This window comes from Mytilus edulis, chromosome 9 (assembly GCF_963676685.1).
Source record: "Mytilus edulis chromosome 9, xbMytEdul2.2, whole genome shotgun sequence".
NCBI lineage: Eukaryota > Metazoa > Mollusca > Bivalvia > Mytilida > Mytilidae > Mytilus > Mytilus edulis.
The window spans coordinates 603,341-618,878 of NC_092352.1; the positions used below are offsets into that span (position 1 = coordinate 603,341).

The 15,538-nt window shown below is 32.6% G+C and overlaps 2 protein-coding genes across 3 annotated transcripts in view; one reads left to right on the top strand and one right to left on the bottom strand.

Moving 5' to 3' along the window:
- LOC139487420 (CCR4-NOT transcription complex subunit 3-like) overlaps positions 1 to 10,508 on the bottom strand; it is a 39,690-nt gene extending 29,182 nt beyond the window's left edge. The window contains exons 1-3 of one of the 2 annotated variants that reach the window (XM_071272183.1): positions 10,304 to 10,508; positions 6,556 to 6,623; positions 13 to 87 (exon numbers count right to left, since the gene is read on the bottom strand). In XM_071272183.1, the coding sequence (XP_071128284.1) occupies positions 13 to 87; positions 6,556 to 6,623; positions 10,304 to 10,328 (168 nt within the window). In that variant the 5' untranslated portion in view covers positions 10,329 to 10,508. The remainder of the gene's footprint in view (positions 1 to 12; positions 88 to 6,555; positions 6,624 to 10,303) is intronic. The other variant, XM_071272182.1, reaches the window with a different exon arrangement.
- A 172-nt stretch (positions 10,509 to 10,680) lies between these two features.
- The window catches only part of LOC139487425 (centrosomal protein of 131 kDa-like), a 39,022-nt gene continuing 34,164 nt past the window's right edge, over positions 10,681 to 15,538 (top strand). The window contains exon 1 of the mRNA XM_071272188.1: positions 10,681 to 10,865. The gene's annotated coding sequence lies outside the window, so the exon portion shown is untranslated. The remainder of the gene's footprint in view (positions 10,866 to 15,538) is intronic.

The following is a 15,538-nucleotide window of genomic DNA, read 5'->3' on the forward strand; positions in this document are numbered from 1 at the left end:
GTAGTTTCCTACCTGAAGTTTTTTAATCTCTCTTTTAAGATCAGCTTCATATTTTTCTTTTTGATTAGCATTGGCAGCACTATGTACCTATAAATAAAATAAACAACCAGGTACAGATTACTTACTGATTCACTGATTCTAGCGAACAGCCACTTAATGTTTAGTGGCAAATATTACATGCACTTTGAGGACAATATTGTTACTAAGATCAGAGTAAACTTTGCTTTGTACAATACAGACGTTGACACACTAGGTCAGATTAAGATTGTGCTTGCTCTGACACCTAGTAAAATGAGCTGGAATACAAAGCATCCTAGCACACATTAACCCCACCAGTTTTTATCCTTACTGGCATATGCTTAGCAGAGAAGCAGGAATATACACATATTATTGTGAAAAACTGATCAGATTTTTCCAGGCCTGTTCTTGTATGTGGACCAATATCTTCTCAAATTGATACAATATCATGTGTAATATGACTCCCAGACAAGTAATCTCATAAATTTGAACATATTTATGTGGAAATATAAAACTAGAGGCTCTCAAGAGCCTGTGTCACTCACCTTAGGGCATATTAAACAATGGACACAAATAAATTCATGACGAAATTGTGTTTTGGTGATCGTGATGTGTTTGTAGATCTTACTTTACTATACATTCTTGTTGCTACAATTATCTCTGTCTATAATGAACTTGGCCCAGTAATTACAGTGGAAAATATTTTCTAAAAATTTACAAACATTTATGAAAATTGTTAAAAAAATTACTATAAAGGGCAATAACTCCTTAAGGGGTCAACTGCATCTTACTTTGCTGAACATTATTGCTGTTAACAGTTTATCTTTATCTATAATATATTCAAGATAATAACCAAAAACTGCAAAATTTCCTTAAAATTACTAATTTGGGGGCAGCAACCCAACAACGGGTTGTCGGATATGTCTGAATATTTCAGGGCAGATAGATCTTGACCTAATAGACAGTTTAACCCCCATGTCAGATTTTCTCTGAATGCTTTGGTTTCAGAGTTATAAGCCAAAATCTACATTTGACCCCCTATGTTCTATTTTTAGCCATGGCGGCCATCTTGGTTGGTTGGCAGGGTCACGCCACACATTTTTAAAACTAGATACACCAATGATGATTGTGGCCAAGTTTGGTTAAATTTGGCACAGTGGTTTCAGAGGAGAAGATTTTTGTAAAAGTTTACAGACAACGGACACCAAGTGATGACAAAAGCTCACTTGACCTTTCAGGGAAAAAAGGTCGGACAAGTAAAAGCTGTATCAAGCTTGTCCGTCGGGACAAGTTCAATTATTTTGCAAAACATAAATTTTAATAATCCAACTTTGATGAACAAAGTAATTATAAACAAAAAACAAGAAAACAAATATTAATTTGACATGTGTCTGTATTCTGTTTATTCAAATTCAAACCGTTTTCTTCTTCTTTTTCTACTTGCAATCGATAATTTTTTACTGGTTCTTTGTCAGGTACATTTCAAAAGGTAAAAGATATACTATTCTTGGAAACCAGTGTAACTGATCGGAATCGAATCAATGATGGCTTTGTAGATAGGTAACTTTACAGGACAGTTCGTCACCTGGACAGGTTTAGCTCCAAGTTGCATAGACAGTTTGGCACCGTAGGAGACATTATTTAGTAGACATTATTGATAGACAGTTTGGCAAGGCAGGAGACATTTCGGGACAAAAACTAATCAGTACCTCATTTTGCTACCTTATTTGGTTCCTTATAATACATTCCATACCAGTAATTTTTTCACAAAAGTATTTTTTTTATTTACCATAAAATTCACAAAATCATATTTGATCATAACATCATAAGTAGGAAAAACAATACTTGCAATATAGTGACCTATAGTTGTAAATTTCTGTGTCATTTGGTCTCTTGCTGAGAGTTGTCTCATTGGCAATCAGACCTTATCTTCTTTTTATTGATTGTATTTGAATACACTTTTTTCAACTTAGAAAAATATAGGATACAAATGTCAAATGAGTGTGCAGGCCTATCAGATGGTGCCTCATGTGCAGAGTCTGATGAGACAAGCATTGATGAAAACTAGAACCTAAGTCCTGTGACATGACTAGATTCAGTTGTACTTAACTCATATTTTTGAAAAGTATTTCAAGAGAAAAACATCAAATTCTGTTCTATTGTTTAAATTCGTTTTGTTCCTTTAATCAACATAAGATGTACTAGAGGGTCCAAGGACCCTGTGTCGCTCACCTGATATTTTTATTTACAATTGTTACATGATAAATGCTGTTGTACTGTCGTTTAGTTTCAGAGATATAATACTAAAAAGTGCATTTGAAACCTATGCTTTATTTCAGCCATGTGGGCAGGCACAAATATATATAAAAATAAAAAAAAATAAATTCAACAGTTGTTTAAGGGGAGAATTTTTGTAAAATTTATCTAACAAGAAATGCAAAGTAATGAGAAAGTTGTGAAGTAGTTTTGTTGTTGCGCAACACCCCCCCCCCCCCCCCCCACTTTGCCAAAAAAACCAAAAAGGTAATAAAAAATTATCTTATAAGGGCAATCTATCCTATTAATGATTTCTGAAAAATTCAGTTGATTGTGCAAGGGTTGTATAGCCAGCTGAGGTCGTTAAAAACTCTCTTTCTTTTGTTGTTGCAGATAGATCTTGACCTGATAAGCAATTTTACCACATGTCAGATTTGCTCTAAATGCTTTGGTTTTTGAGTGATAAGCCAAAAACTGGTTCTATTTTAAGCCATGGCGGCCATCTTGATTGGTTGGCCGGGTCACCGGACACAATTTTTAAACTAGATACCCCAATGATGATTGTGGCCAAGTTTGGTTTAATTTGGTCCAGTAGTTTCAGAGGAGAAGATTTTTGTAAAAGATAACTAAGATTTACGAAAAATGGTTAAAAATTGACTATAAAGGGCAATAACTCCTAAAGGGGTCAACAGACCATTTTGGTCATGCTGACTTATTTGTAGATCTTACTTAGCTGAACATTTTTGCTGTTTACAGTTTATCTCTATCTATAATAATATTCAAGATAATAACCAAAAACAGCAAAATTTCCTTAAAATTACCAATTCAGGGGCAGCAACCTATAAACGAGTTGTCCGATTCATCTCAAAATTTCAGGGCAGATAGATCTTGACCTGATAAACAATTTTACTACATGTTAGATTTGCTCTAAATGCTTCGGTTTTTGAGTTATAAGCCAAAAACTGCATTTTACCACCTATGTTCTATTTTTAGCCATGGCGGCCATCTTTGTTGGTTGGCCGGATCACCGGACACAATTTTTAATTAAGATACCCCAATGATGATTGTGGCCAAGTTTGGTTAAATTTGGCCCAGTAGTTTCAGAGGAGAAGATTTTTCTAAAAGATAACTAAGATTTACGAAAAATGGTTAAAAATTGACTATAAAGGGCAATAACTCCTAAAGGGGTCAACTGACCATTTGGGTCAGGTTGACTTATTTGTAAATCTTACTTTGCTGAACATTATTGCTGTTTACAGTTTATCTCTATCTATAATAATATTCAAGATAATAACCAACCAGGTGCTCCGCAGGGCGCAGCTTTATACGACCGCAGAGGTCGAACCCTGAACAGTTGGGGCAAGTATGGACAAAACATTCTAGCGTGATACAGCTCTGAATTTGGATTGTGATCAAATTTTTGACATTACATGGTTTTTTTTTACACAAAACAAATGTCAAGATTTTACAAATTTTACAATAAAAGATTTCTTCTTCAAACTTTTTAAATCTAAAATTAAATAGTTGGCACAGCATAGGTTTCTGACACAGAATGAATGTGGTCTAATGAACTTAAAAGTTTGTTTTTGCCTTTTAGCAATTCACTATGCTGTTGAATATTAATCCTCTCAAAAAAAATGTTTGAAGAAATTTTCTTTTTATTTATGAAATCTGAAATGAGAAAAATTTAACCCCCCCCCCCCCCCCCCCCACTTTTTTCACATCCCAGTTTCCTTTTTTCCAAAACTGATATCAATTCAAATTTCTAATGGAGTTTGCAACAATAACTACTCTTTTAAATACATCATAAAATATTAAAATGTAAAATAAAGTGCTTGTTATCACTGAATGGTAAAGATTGGTTGGTAGTAAAAGTGAATATACATTGTTTATTGTATAAAACAATAAAAAAAACTTCATCAGCAACATTTTATATTGGCAAATTTCCAATGAAGTTATTTACATAAAGTAATGGGCAAATAAAAATAGAAAATGACATCATAGTCATGTCTGGCAAATGTCCAACATACATTATCTAAAAACATTTTAGATAAGATAAGGAAATAAGATGTAAAAAAACTGCTTGTTATCACTGAATGGTAAAGATTATTTTAATTTATCAGTTGGTAGTAAAAAGTGAATATACATTGTATATTGTATATAACAAAGATTTAAGTTGATTCTGGACAAAGAAAGATAACTCCAATTAAAAAAAAATCTTGCTATTGCACAATATTTTGCAATTAGATATTTCTTGCTTACTATTCTGGACAAAGAAAGATAACTCTAATTAAAAAAAAATTTGCTATTTCACAATATTGTGCAATTAGATATTTCTTGCCATTGCGCAATACTGTGCAATTGAAAAGACTTGCTATTGCACAATACTTAATATAATAATTTTAGATCCTGATTTGGACCAACTTGAAAACTGGGCCCATAATAAAAAATCTAAGTACATTTTTGGATTCAGCATATCAAAGAACCCCAAGATTTCAATTTTTGTTAAAATCAGACTAAGTTTAATTTTGGACCCTTTGGACTTTAGTGTAGACCAATTTGAAAACAGTACCAAAAATGAAGAATCTACATACACAGTTAGATTTGGTATATCAAAGAACCCCATTTATTCAATTTTTGATGAAATCAAACAAAGTTTAATTTTGGACCCCGATTTGGACCAACTTGAAAACTGGGCCAATAATCAAGAATCTAAGTACATTTTTAGATTCAGCATATCAAAGAATCTAACTGATTGATTTTTGGTCAAAATCAAACTAAGTTTAATTTTGGACCCTTTGGACCTTAATGTAGACCAATTTGAAAACAGACCAAAAGTTAAGAATCTACATACACAGTCATGACAGTTAGATTCGGCATATCAAAGAACCCCAATTATTCAATTTTGATGAAATCAAACAAAGTTTAATTTTGGACCCTTTGGGCCCCTTATTCTGTTGGGACCAAAACTCCCAAAATCAAACCCAACCTTCCTTTTATGGTCATAAACCTTGTGTTTAAATTTCATAGATTTCTATTTACTTATACTAACGTTATGGTGCGAAAACCAAGAAAAATGCTTATTTGGGTCCCTTTTTGGCCCCTAATTCCTAAACTGTTGGGACCTAAACTCCCAAAATCAATACCAACCTTCCTTTTGTAGTCATTAACATTGTGTTTAAATTATATTGATTTCTATTTACTTAAACTAATGTTATTGTGCGAAAACCAAGAATAATGCTTATTTGGGCCCTTTTTTGGCCCCTAATTCCTAAACTGTTGAGACCAAAACTCCCAAAATCAATCCCAACCGTTCTTTTGTGGTCATAAACCTTGTGTCAAAATTTCATAGATTTCTATTAACTTAAACTAAAGTTATAGTGCGAAAACCAAGAAAATGCTTATTTGGGCCCTTTTTGGCCCCTAATTCCTAAAATGTTGGGACCAAAACTCCCAAAATCAAAACCAACCTTCCTTTTGTGGTCATAAACCTTGTGTTAAAATTTCATAGATTTCCATTCACTTTTACTAAAGTTAGAGTGCGAAAACTAAAAGTATTCGGACGCCAGACGACGACGACGCCGACGCCAACGTGATAGCAATATACGACGAAAATTTTTTCAAAATTTGCGGTCGTATAAAAACAGTAAAATTTCCTTAAAATTACCAATTCAGGGGCAGCAACCCAACAACGGGTTGTCCGATTCATCTGAAAATTTCAGGGCAGATAGATCTTGACCTGATGAACAATTTTACCCCATGTCAGATTTGCTCTAAATGCTTTGGTTTTTGAGTTATAAGCCAAAAACTGCATTTTACCCCTATGTTCTATTTTTAGCCATGGCGGCCATCTTGGTTGGTTGACCGGGTCACCGGACACATTTTTTAAACTAGATACCCCAATGATGATTGTGGCCAAGTTTGGTTAAATTTGGCCCAGTAGTTTCAGAGGAGAAGATTTTTGTAAAAGTTAACGACGCCAGACGACGGACGACAGACGACGGACGACGGACGCCGGACGCCAAGTGCTGAGAAAAGCTCACTTGGCCCTTCGGGCCAGGTGAGCTAAAAAAGGTTATTTTTAGTAAAAAAAATGGACAAGTAACAATTTCATTCGGACAAGTAAGTTTTAGTTTGTACTTGTCCTACTGGACAAGTTGAAAAAAAGTTATTGTAGAGGCCTGTGATGGGCTGTTAAAGCCATGACATGAACAATTTGAAACAATTGAATTGAGAATCTTTGTGTACACAATCTAAAAACATCATTTCAATATAAAATACCTTTTGCCAAATATCTTCAAATGACTCCACACCTTCTGTTACTTTTTTAAGACATCTATCTATTTCTCCTGAAAACAGAAAAAAAAACAAATACTTTTCTACACAAATAAAAATTCAGGGGATGTTTTTGACATGTTAAAATTTGTGGATTTAGTTTTGTTGACAACCATGTGCTTTTTGGAGGTAAATGTAGTGTAGAGGAACTTTACTATTACCTGCAAACATTGTAACTAAATTGTCTATTTATTTATATCAGGAGTCCCAATATTTCAGAATCATAGACAGAAGTGAATTCTCTTTTTGAAACAAATAGGGAGAAGTGGTTAGACTTGAAAGAGAAGTGCTCATTAGTGTAACAGGCTACAAAGTTACTTTAATAATAATATCTTATATCTTTATGAAGTTTTTTTTTTTATTGTTCAATTCATACCTGAGAATATAAGTAAAAAAACAGTTGTTTCAGTTTATGTCTTAAAGTGTCGTTCATTAATAACTACACTATTGATATTTATCCTCGAAAGAAAACTTTTAACAAAATAAACAATTATATTTGTTTGACAAGATTTAGAAAAGGAATTTGTCAAGGCAAAATTAAGAGTATTTTGATGCACGCTCTCAGATATTAAGAGAAAAATACTTTACGAAAGATAAATGTTTGAAATAACATATCATGACCAATCTGTCAATGTTTTCACCTTTTTTTTTATCAATGTATATTGAACTGATAATTGGCTGTTTCATCAAAGAATATGGAACAACTAAATAATTGCTGTAAAAAAATTGTGATCTATATCTAAATCTAACATGTTCGGTATACTATGTAAGACATAACAGTGTCCACATGGACACTTTTTCATTGAAACTTGGTATTTAATAATGTCCATTGCCATGGAATGGTGTCCCTCAAACGAACAGATTTTTACTCCCTAACAATATGAAATAGTGTCCACTCACAGGACAAATTTTCATAGTAGTTGCTATTAAATTGTGTCCTCCAAGGGAAGTAATACAAAGGTCATTAAAAAGTTTTATTATACTTGAATTTTAATCAAAATATGGAGGATTGATGAGAAATTGATCAATATATATCTATGTAAACAAATAAATAATGGATTGAAGTGGATATAGAGAAATTTAAGTTCTAACAAATTCCCAGCAAATGGTAATGATAATGAAAGAATAACAATAAGAAGGAAGTGTAAAATCAAATATGAAGAACTTTATAATATTTATTATGTCAGATAAGAAGGCAATAGAAAATAAATAATGTCCATTGCCATGAAATATTGTCTCCTAAGTGGACAACATTTTACAGCAACAGTTATGAAATATGGTCTATCTGCAGAACAAATTTTCGTAGTGAATGTTATTTAATTGTGTCCTCAAAGAAAAATAAAATGGAACAGCATCTTACATGTATATAATTATATTAAAAAATACAGATATGAAGATAAGGATGGTCATGATGGTATGAGTGCCAATGAGACAATTTTTATGTCAAAGTAACAATTAATTCAAGTTCGTAATTAAAGTTAAAATGCGTCCAGTAATAACAAGGCAATGGGTATCATTTAATACTTTAATCATATCAAAAAAATGCCCTGGCGGACACAATGTCCTGTGAAAAAAATGTCCACCTGGACAATATTATGGTACCTAGTGAATAATGTCCATGTTCATGGACACTTTTTCATACGAAATTGTGTCCAGGACACATTTAAATAAGTAAATATTGTCGAAATGTGTCCGGTGGACATTTTTTCATGGAGGTCATTATTAAATCCTACAACTAAAACATGCTTTCAGATTAGGTCATGTCTGTCAAATATGATAATTTTCAGTGTTCTCAAAAACGAGGACTCAAGTCTGTGCCAAACCCTCAGCTGAACAGTCCTGAGCAATGAAATAGAGGCAGGTCTGCCAAATCGTATTACAATTCTGGTCAATGTTTCATGTGTTTTCTTCCTCTTGGTTCTGTGTCAATATTGATTATTGTATTTTAATATGGATTGGCACAGATCAATAGAATGAAAATTTCTAGGTAAAATATTAACTCTGAAATATGTTCAAGGGGCTATCCCTAGTAAGCCCTTGAAATGTTACGTGACTGACACAAGAACTAATCATGACAAAAAGCACAATCACAAGGAACACAGAATTATTTTCAGCTGCTCTCTACAAATGCCCTTTATACAATTTACATTTTTATATTTTACATTGAATTTCCTTATAAAACACAAAATGTCACACAGAAACCAAAAGAGTTTGACAATGACTGGGACCAATTGACTAGGACTCAATTAATTAGTACATACATGTAGGAAACTTTGTAGATACATGGAAATTAGTTGTAATGCAATCATGTTTTGATGGCAAATGAATCAACACAAAAAAGTAATATACATGTCAGCATAGATACAAATCTTGTTTTAACACCACAACCCAGTAGCATTCTGGCAATTAGTCTTCCACCTACATGTAGTAATAATTTTTCCTCTTCTTACAATTTCAGTGAAATCATAGCTTGTAGCTATATATAGAAGTACCTGTCCTGAACAAGCATGAAATATTAGCCACAGGACATAAAGCAACCCAACAATCATAAATTAAACTGAATGCCTATTCAGTGGTGTCTCTTCAAAATATTTCTTGGGCCCTGATATAATTGTAATTTCTTTTTATCTTTTGACTCATGTTGCAGCATTGCAAAGACAGTTTTAGAAATCTGGTCACTTTTGCTTGCTATAGTTTAAGATCTGAGCGATAGGAAAGGCATTTCAAAATACTGCATGAACCAGATCAGCTGTAAGAATTGGCACACTACTTTTAAAAAGAAAGAAGTTCTATTTATTGTAAATTAACAAAAAAAAAAGATATAAATTAAGCGACAACAATTTTTGATAAGAGAGTAAATAACACACTAGAATGGGATTCTACATTGTAAAATGGATTATAATTTTGATTAGAATTTAAGGCACTGTGTAATCCACTATCAGTAGCAAGCAAATATGTAGCTCATGTGTGGATCCAACTTTATCAATTATTGTCAATATTGGATATTTTCAAACAATTTTAAACTAATATATAGTTATCTATTTTTTTTCGGTTTTATTGATCAACTTGTACAGCACCTGCACTTGATGACACAGCATTGGTGTAATGGTATATTTTCTGTTGCTGATTAACGAAAGAAACAACACTTCTGCTTGTCAAAAACTGAAATTTCATTTGAAAAAGAAAGACTCACAGGAACAAATTATTATGGCAGCTATAATGTAATATTATGCAGCCCAAGCTATATAAACTTGAATTTTTAATGTTAGTCAAATAGTGAAATACAACTAACAATTATACAAAAATTTGTCAGTTAAATTACAGTGTCAACTATCAAAGTACCAGTTTCAGCAAATGTCATTACAATTGTATTGACTTGATATTCAAATACAACAAAACGTTTAAGGGGAATGCCCTTGAGACAATTAATTAACTGATGAAACTGCGTACTCTTTTATATGGATGCAAATTTTAAATAGGGTCACAGACAATAACAAACAAGCATTGTGATAACATTCATAATGCCTACTATAAATAAAAATCTAAAAGATTGAAACGTGCTGATAAACTTTTTTCAACAGGTACTGAATGTCCATTTAAATCTTTTGCAGACATTTTTTGATGAAATGAAAGAATAGAAATATGGTGCTTTCGGGGGAATTTTTAATGACCTAAATAGTTCCGATTTCCTTACCTTGTAGCTTTCGCCTATCAGCCATAGCTATAAATATTGAATCTGAAATGACAGACGCATGCTACGAAATTACTAAGGCACCACAATACCAAATTTTGGTAACCCTTTTTTGCTTTTATTTCGTCTTTCTATTCTTTCAAAAAATCCAAAATGGCTTCCCGAAGAACCTAACAACATACATCCATAATTTAATTCATGCGATATAAAAAATAACAAAAAAGTTAAACTTTATTCAAAATATATAGAATTTGCATTTGAGTACATTTTAGGCCTATTTTACTTTAATCAGTCTAAATTTTGGAAATGAGTGCAGTATAAATATAATTTTTGCTTTCGTTACTGTTTTTAAAAAAATAACACTTTATGCCCAAGAATTTGGAACTATTTATGGAAGTTTCGGAAGAGCCTGGTTCCCTTTTATCTACGCATGTGTTGTTTACATCTTATTTCCGGCAATACACAAAAATGTGAACAGACAGAACTGCTAAAAGTGCTAACTGTCACTAGTCTTGAATTGAAATGAACGTTTCTTTGTTCATGTCGTTTTAAGAAGAGACATTCGGTAGGTTGCTTTTCTTGGAAACGAGGCATGTAAATTGTATTCAAAGGTGTATAGTAAATCTGAGAAGATACTGTTACGTGTGTAGTCTAGATTATTTTGATTTTATCTCCACTTTGAACACTATTGGCCTTTATTTTAACTGTTGCCAGTTTTATTGGAAGAGAGAACCACAGATCTCAGAATTCACGACACATTCCCATAGACAACTCAAATCAGGAACATATATATTGACAGGACGGTATTACCTAATAGTTGGTTTCATACATTTTTACACCTTATCGTTATTTGTCCTCCATTACTGGTTATCACACAGGTTCCTATAAATTTTGACATTATAAAACAAAATATCTGACGCCACAATGAAAAAGTTATTGTAGTTTAAGCGACTGGGTCAGCCAGGAACAGAGATAAGGTGTATTGGGGTCTAAGTGTGACACGGGGAGCGTAGCTATAATCCGACACCCCAAAATTCCGACAGTCCAGTAGTCCGACAGTCTGTTAATCCAACAACCCGGGATGGTCCGACACGAAGCCGTGCTGCTGCAAAGGATGATTGTCTTCTTAAAAGCGTATAAGCCAGGGATCTCCATGGCCTGTTTAACGATGGCGCCCCGCCATCGTTCAAATATCTTGCGCCATCGTCAAATGACTCGCGCCATCGTTAAATTGTCTTGCGCCATCGTAAAATTGTCTTCCGCCATCGTTCAAAACTTCATCGTTTTTTGTAGCCCGACGCCATTTTTTTATCAATTTTAATCAAATGCATGTAATTGCATAACCCTTAGGCTTTTTATGTTATAATCCAATACAGTTCTAATGCCTGGAGGATATCTGGATTAAGATCGCTAATCACTTGTACCTGAGCTTGTACAGGTAGATCAACAAACCAGACACGAGAATACTATCTGAGGATAGACGATCCATTTGTCAAATTAATCAACTAAATTTCAGCAAATGATTATGATAATTTAGATTAAATAAATAAATTAATAATCCAGTTACAAAGAAAACAGTTGAACAAGTCGAACACATGCTTTATTTTGACTTATGCAATCATCATCCCCCTTTTTTAAGAAGTACAAAATAAGACGCAGAACAGTAAATATTATTTCATCGCAAATAACTCGAGTGCTGCTGTAACGATAATTTAGAATTACTTTAAAAGTTTAAAAGTAAAAACTTCAATATTTCCTGTATAGAAATATCGTATCGTAATTCCGAAACCATTTCGTATATGGACCATAATTTGCTATTGGGCTCCGTTTCCTATAACTATAGAAAAGTGATAAAATGTGAATTACTGTAAGAAAAGTTGCAACTACATCTAAAGATGCCATTATTTTTATCAACATACAAGTGTATGCTACTCTTCCCTAGAAAAAAAATTAAAATATACGAATTTCAAAGATTCTACAACCGTATTTTTGTGTCGTTTCTCGCGTTACTTTTTGCTTCCGAAGAGCATAACGCTGACTGATTTATAGATAATCGTCACCGGCAAATTCGTAACTTTTGCTTTCAAATAACAAAGAACATCGACCAATAAGAATAGTGAGAAGAAAATGCCGAGAACTATAAGTATTTATGTAGCAGATGTAAGAACAGTGGCGTGATTTTTGTGTCTGATTTCGTAACGCAATTTTTAGATGATGTAATCTGCTTTGTTGTAATAGCATTCTAAAAAACAATATGCAAATATGAACTCTCGCGAGATGTTCAAACAGGTAAATCCGAGATGATTTACATTCTTGTTTTGATCTTCGTAATAATTAAGTAAGAAAATTACGTTATCGTTATGCATTACATTTCAGACGAAACAGAAGTCCAGTTATTTATTAAAATTGTTTTTGTCCTTAAGTTCTAATAATTTCCGGTCATACGTGAAACATGTGACTAACATGTGATAACGCCATTACGGCCGGATGTACGAAATACTAGGTCTAAACATTGTTTTTGTTTCCAACGGGATGTTAGCAAACATAATCTGTAGACTTGTTTCGTCTTGTTTTAAAGAGGAAAATACAATTGTCAAAGAGATTGCGCCGGTGGTCTGTTATTTTTCCTATGTGCATAATGTTACATACAATCCTGTGTGAAAATAAATGCACAATGACTTGACAAAATCGATTTCATATTTGACAGACGACTGAGACGTTAGAACACACTTCGTTTCCCGATAATGACGTGAAGAGTCCTTGGAAAAATCAATCGAAATTACGTCTCTTATCATTGTACCAATGCTCGTTGGATTGATTTAACTTCAGCAGTAAATATTACTGGATATTTTAGGTGAATAAATATAATTTAATAAAAAATACATGTTAATTATACCGTTACACTTGGAATGTACAAAGTTGGAATCTTTGTCACAGTTTTTAATTAATATTTTTTATTCATGTTCTGCAAACACTTATCAGAAACGCAATAAACTTGTCAAAGGAGAAGTAAACTTTTACCATGCATGACTTAAAAGGAAGTACTTTATTGATTTTAGCCCACTAAAGTAGGTTAAAATGTGGAAACCATGTAGATGGTGTACAGGTCACAAGTATCACATTGTGCCTATTTTAAAGATTTTAATTCCAAGTTCAAAGTTTTTTTCTTTACTGGATTTAAAGAATGTTACATTGCCAATGATTTGGAATAAATTGTATATAACTGGAATATCAAAACCAAATATAAATACATTTTTTTGGCTTAAACATCAAGATACAACGATTATGGTATCCTGTATCAATGAAGAAAATATGGAAAATTCTGAATAAATTGTACTAATTTTTTTCAAAACAAGCACATATTTAGGAGTTTTATAATACTGTTACATTTAAGATGGATTTTAAGAAAAAGTATACTGTTCAGATTATTTTAAGCAGATTTTGCAATAAAATAAAACTAAAAAAATGCTTTCGGTTTCTTATGGTTTCCTGTCAGGTTTTAAAAAAAATTTAATATAACATTGAAAATAGATTTTAAATATTAACATGAAGCAAGTAACACTAGTAATGGTGTTTATTTATGCCTTTTGAATTATATTGTGCAAAATAAAGAAAATAAAGATTGGTTTCATGTCACGTAAACGGTGAATCAAAATGTATTAATTTTTTCTCGAAAAACTCAATTGTTCCATTCATACTATTCTAACACCAACACAACCCACAAAATAAAAGTTAAAATTTTAGAACTTATAAAAAAGGATACAAAAAGAAACCAAAGGCCGAATACCAAATTATGGTCCATATATTACAATCAAATTGGTACATCCGCGTTTCCGGTTTCTATTCAGACTCGAAAGATGCATGTTGCACAGCATCAATTTGCCAGATAAAGTCATTAAAAACCTTTTCATTTGTCAACGTTTGCTTTACAAATCTCTTTAACCTTTTACATAACCTGTACGAATCGTTTTGTTGTTGCTGCAAATCAGCCATACCGGTAATGGGTTCTGAATTTGACAGTGTCCATGAAAAATAAGTTCCACATCATATGATTTTTAACTCCCATAACAATTACCAAAAATACAAGAAATCTACATGGGGACCTTCATGACAGCTTTTCGTCATTCTCGACTAAGGGGGGATCATGAAGACTTGGCATTTGAATGGTTAAAAATGTCAATAAATGGAAATATTGATACTTCTAATTCTATAAGGAAAATTCAAAAAATATAATTTAATTAAGCAATGAATTAGCATGTTCACCATTCCTTGTATGGAGGGATAAAATACTTTCGATCGCACTACACTGTACAGCGTAGACATGGTTTGTAATGGTGAAAGTTCCTCCATCGTTCAATTTTCATCCATGGAGATCCCTGATTAGCATACTGCTGAAACGCAAGCAGTGTTTAAAATTTTTAAAGTGGAATGCATTGAAATGGAATATAAATTAAAATCCTTCTTGATCTTGTTTGAACAATTAATATAAGATTCCTTATATCATCATATCGATGTTCATAAAGAGAATGTCTGTTTACATACATTTTGTACATGCGCAAGATTTTACAAACGTTCCATGTCTATATAGACATACTTTTCAGAGACAAGTTACCGTGCGTCGGACTATCGGGCTGTCAGATTATAGGACTGTCGGACTATCGGGCTGTCGGATTAAAGGACTGTCGGACTATCGGACTGTCAGATTATGGGACTGTCGGATTATAGGCCTGACCCCGACACAGGATTGCTGATTTTTGTAAGCGTGAGATGTGAAAGTCTGCATCTAACGATCTCATAAGCATTTAGTTTGTTTTTTTTGCATACAAAGATAGTACAAATTTAAGTTCAATATTTTATTGCCAAAAGCTGAACTATTTAAGAAATCCTTTGCTTATTCTGGATCAGTGTTATGGAATGGACTACCACACAAAATGTGTAAAGCTCAAAACACTTTTACTTTTTAGCAAAGTATCAAGAAGTACCTAACACAACCCTGATAAGAAATGTTTGCTACAATGTATATGTATTTTTTTTATTTTCATTTGATTTTTTGGTTTCATGTATACATCTTAAACAGCATTATATCTTATGTTAATAACAATACATTGAACTACATGACTGTAAATTAACTATGTGTAAATATCTTGTAATTTGTATTTGAGGGCCTCAGGGAAGATTAGTTTACATGGTTTACCCTCTTTAAATAAAGAATTTATTATTATTATTATTATTATAATT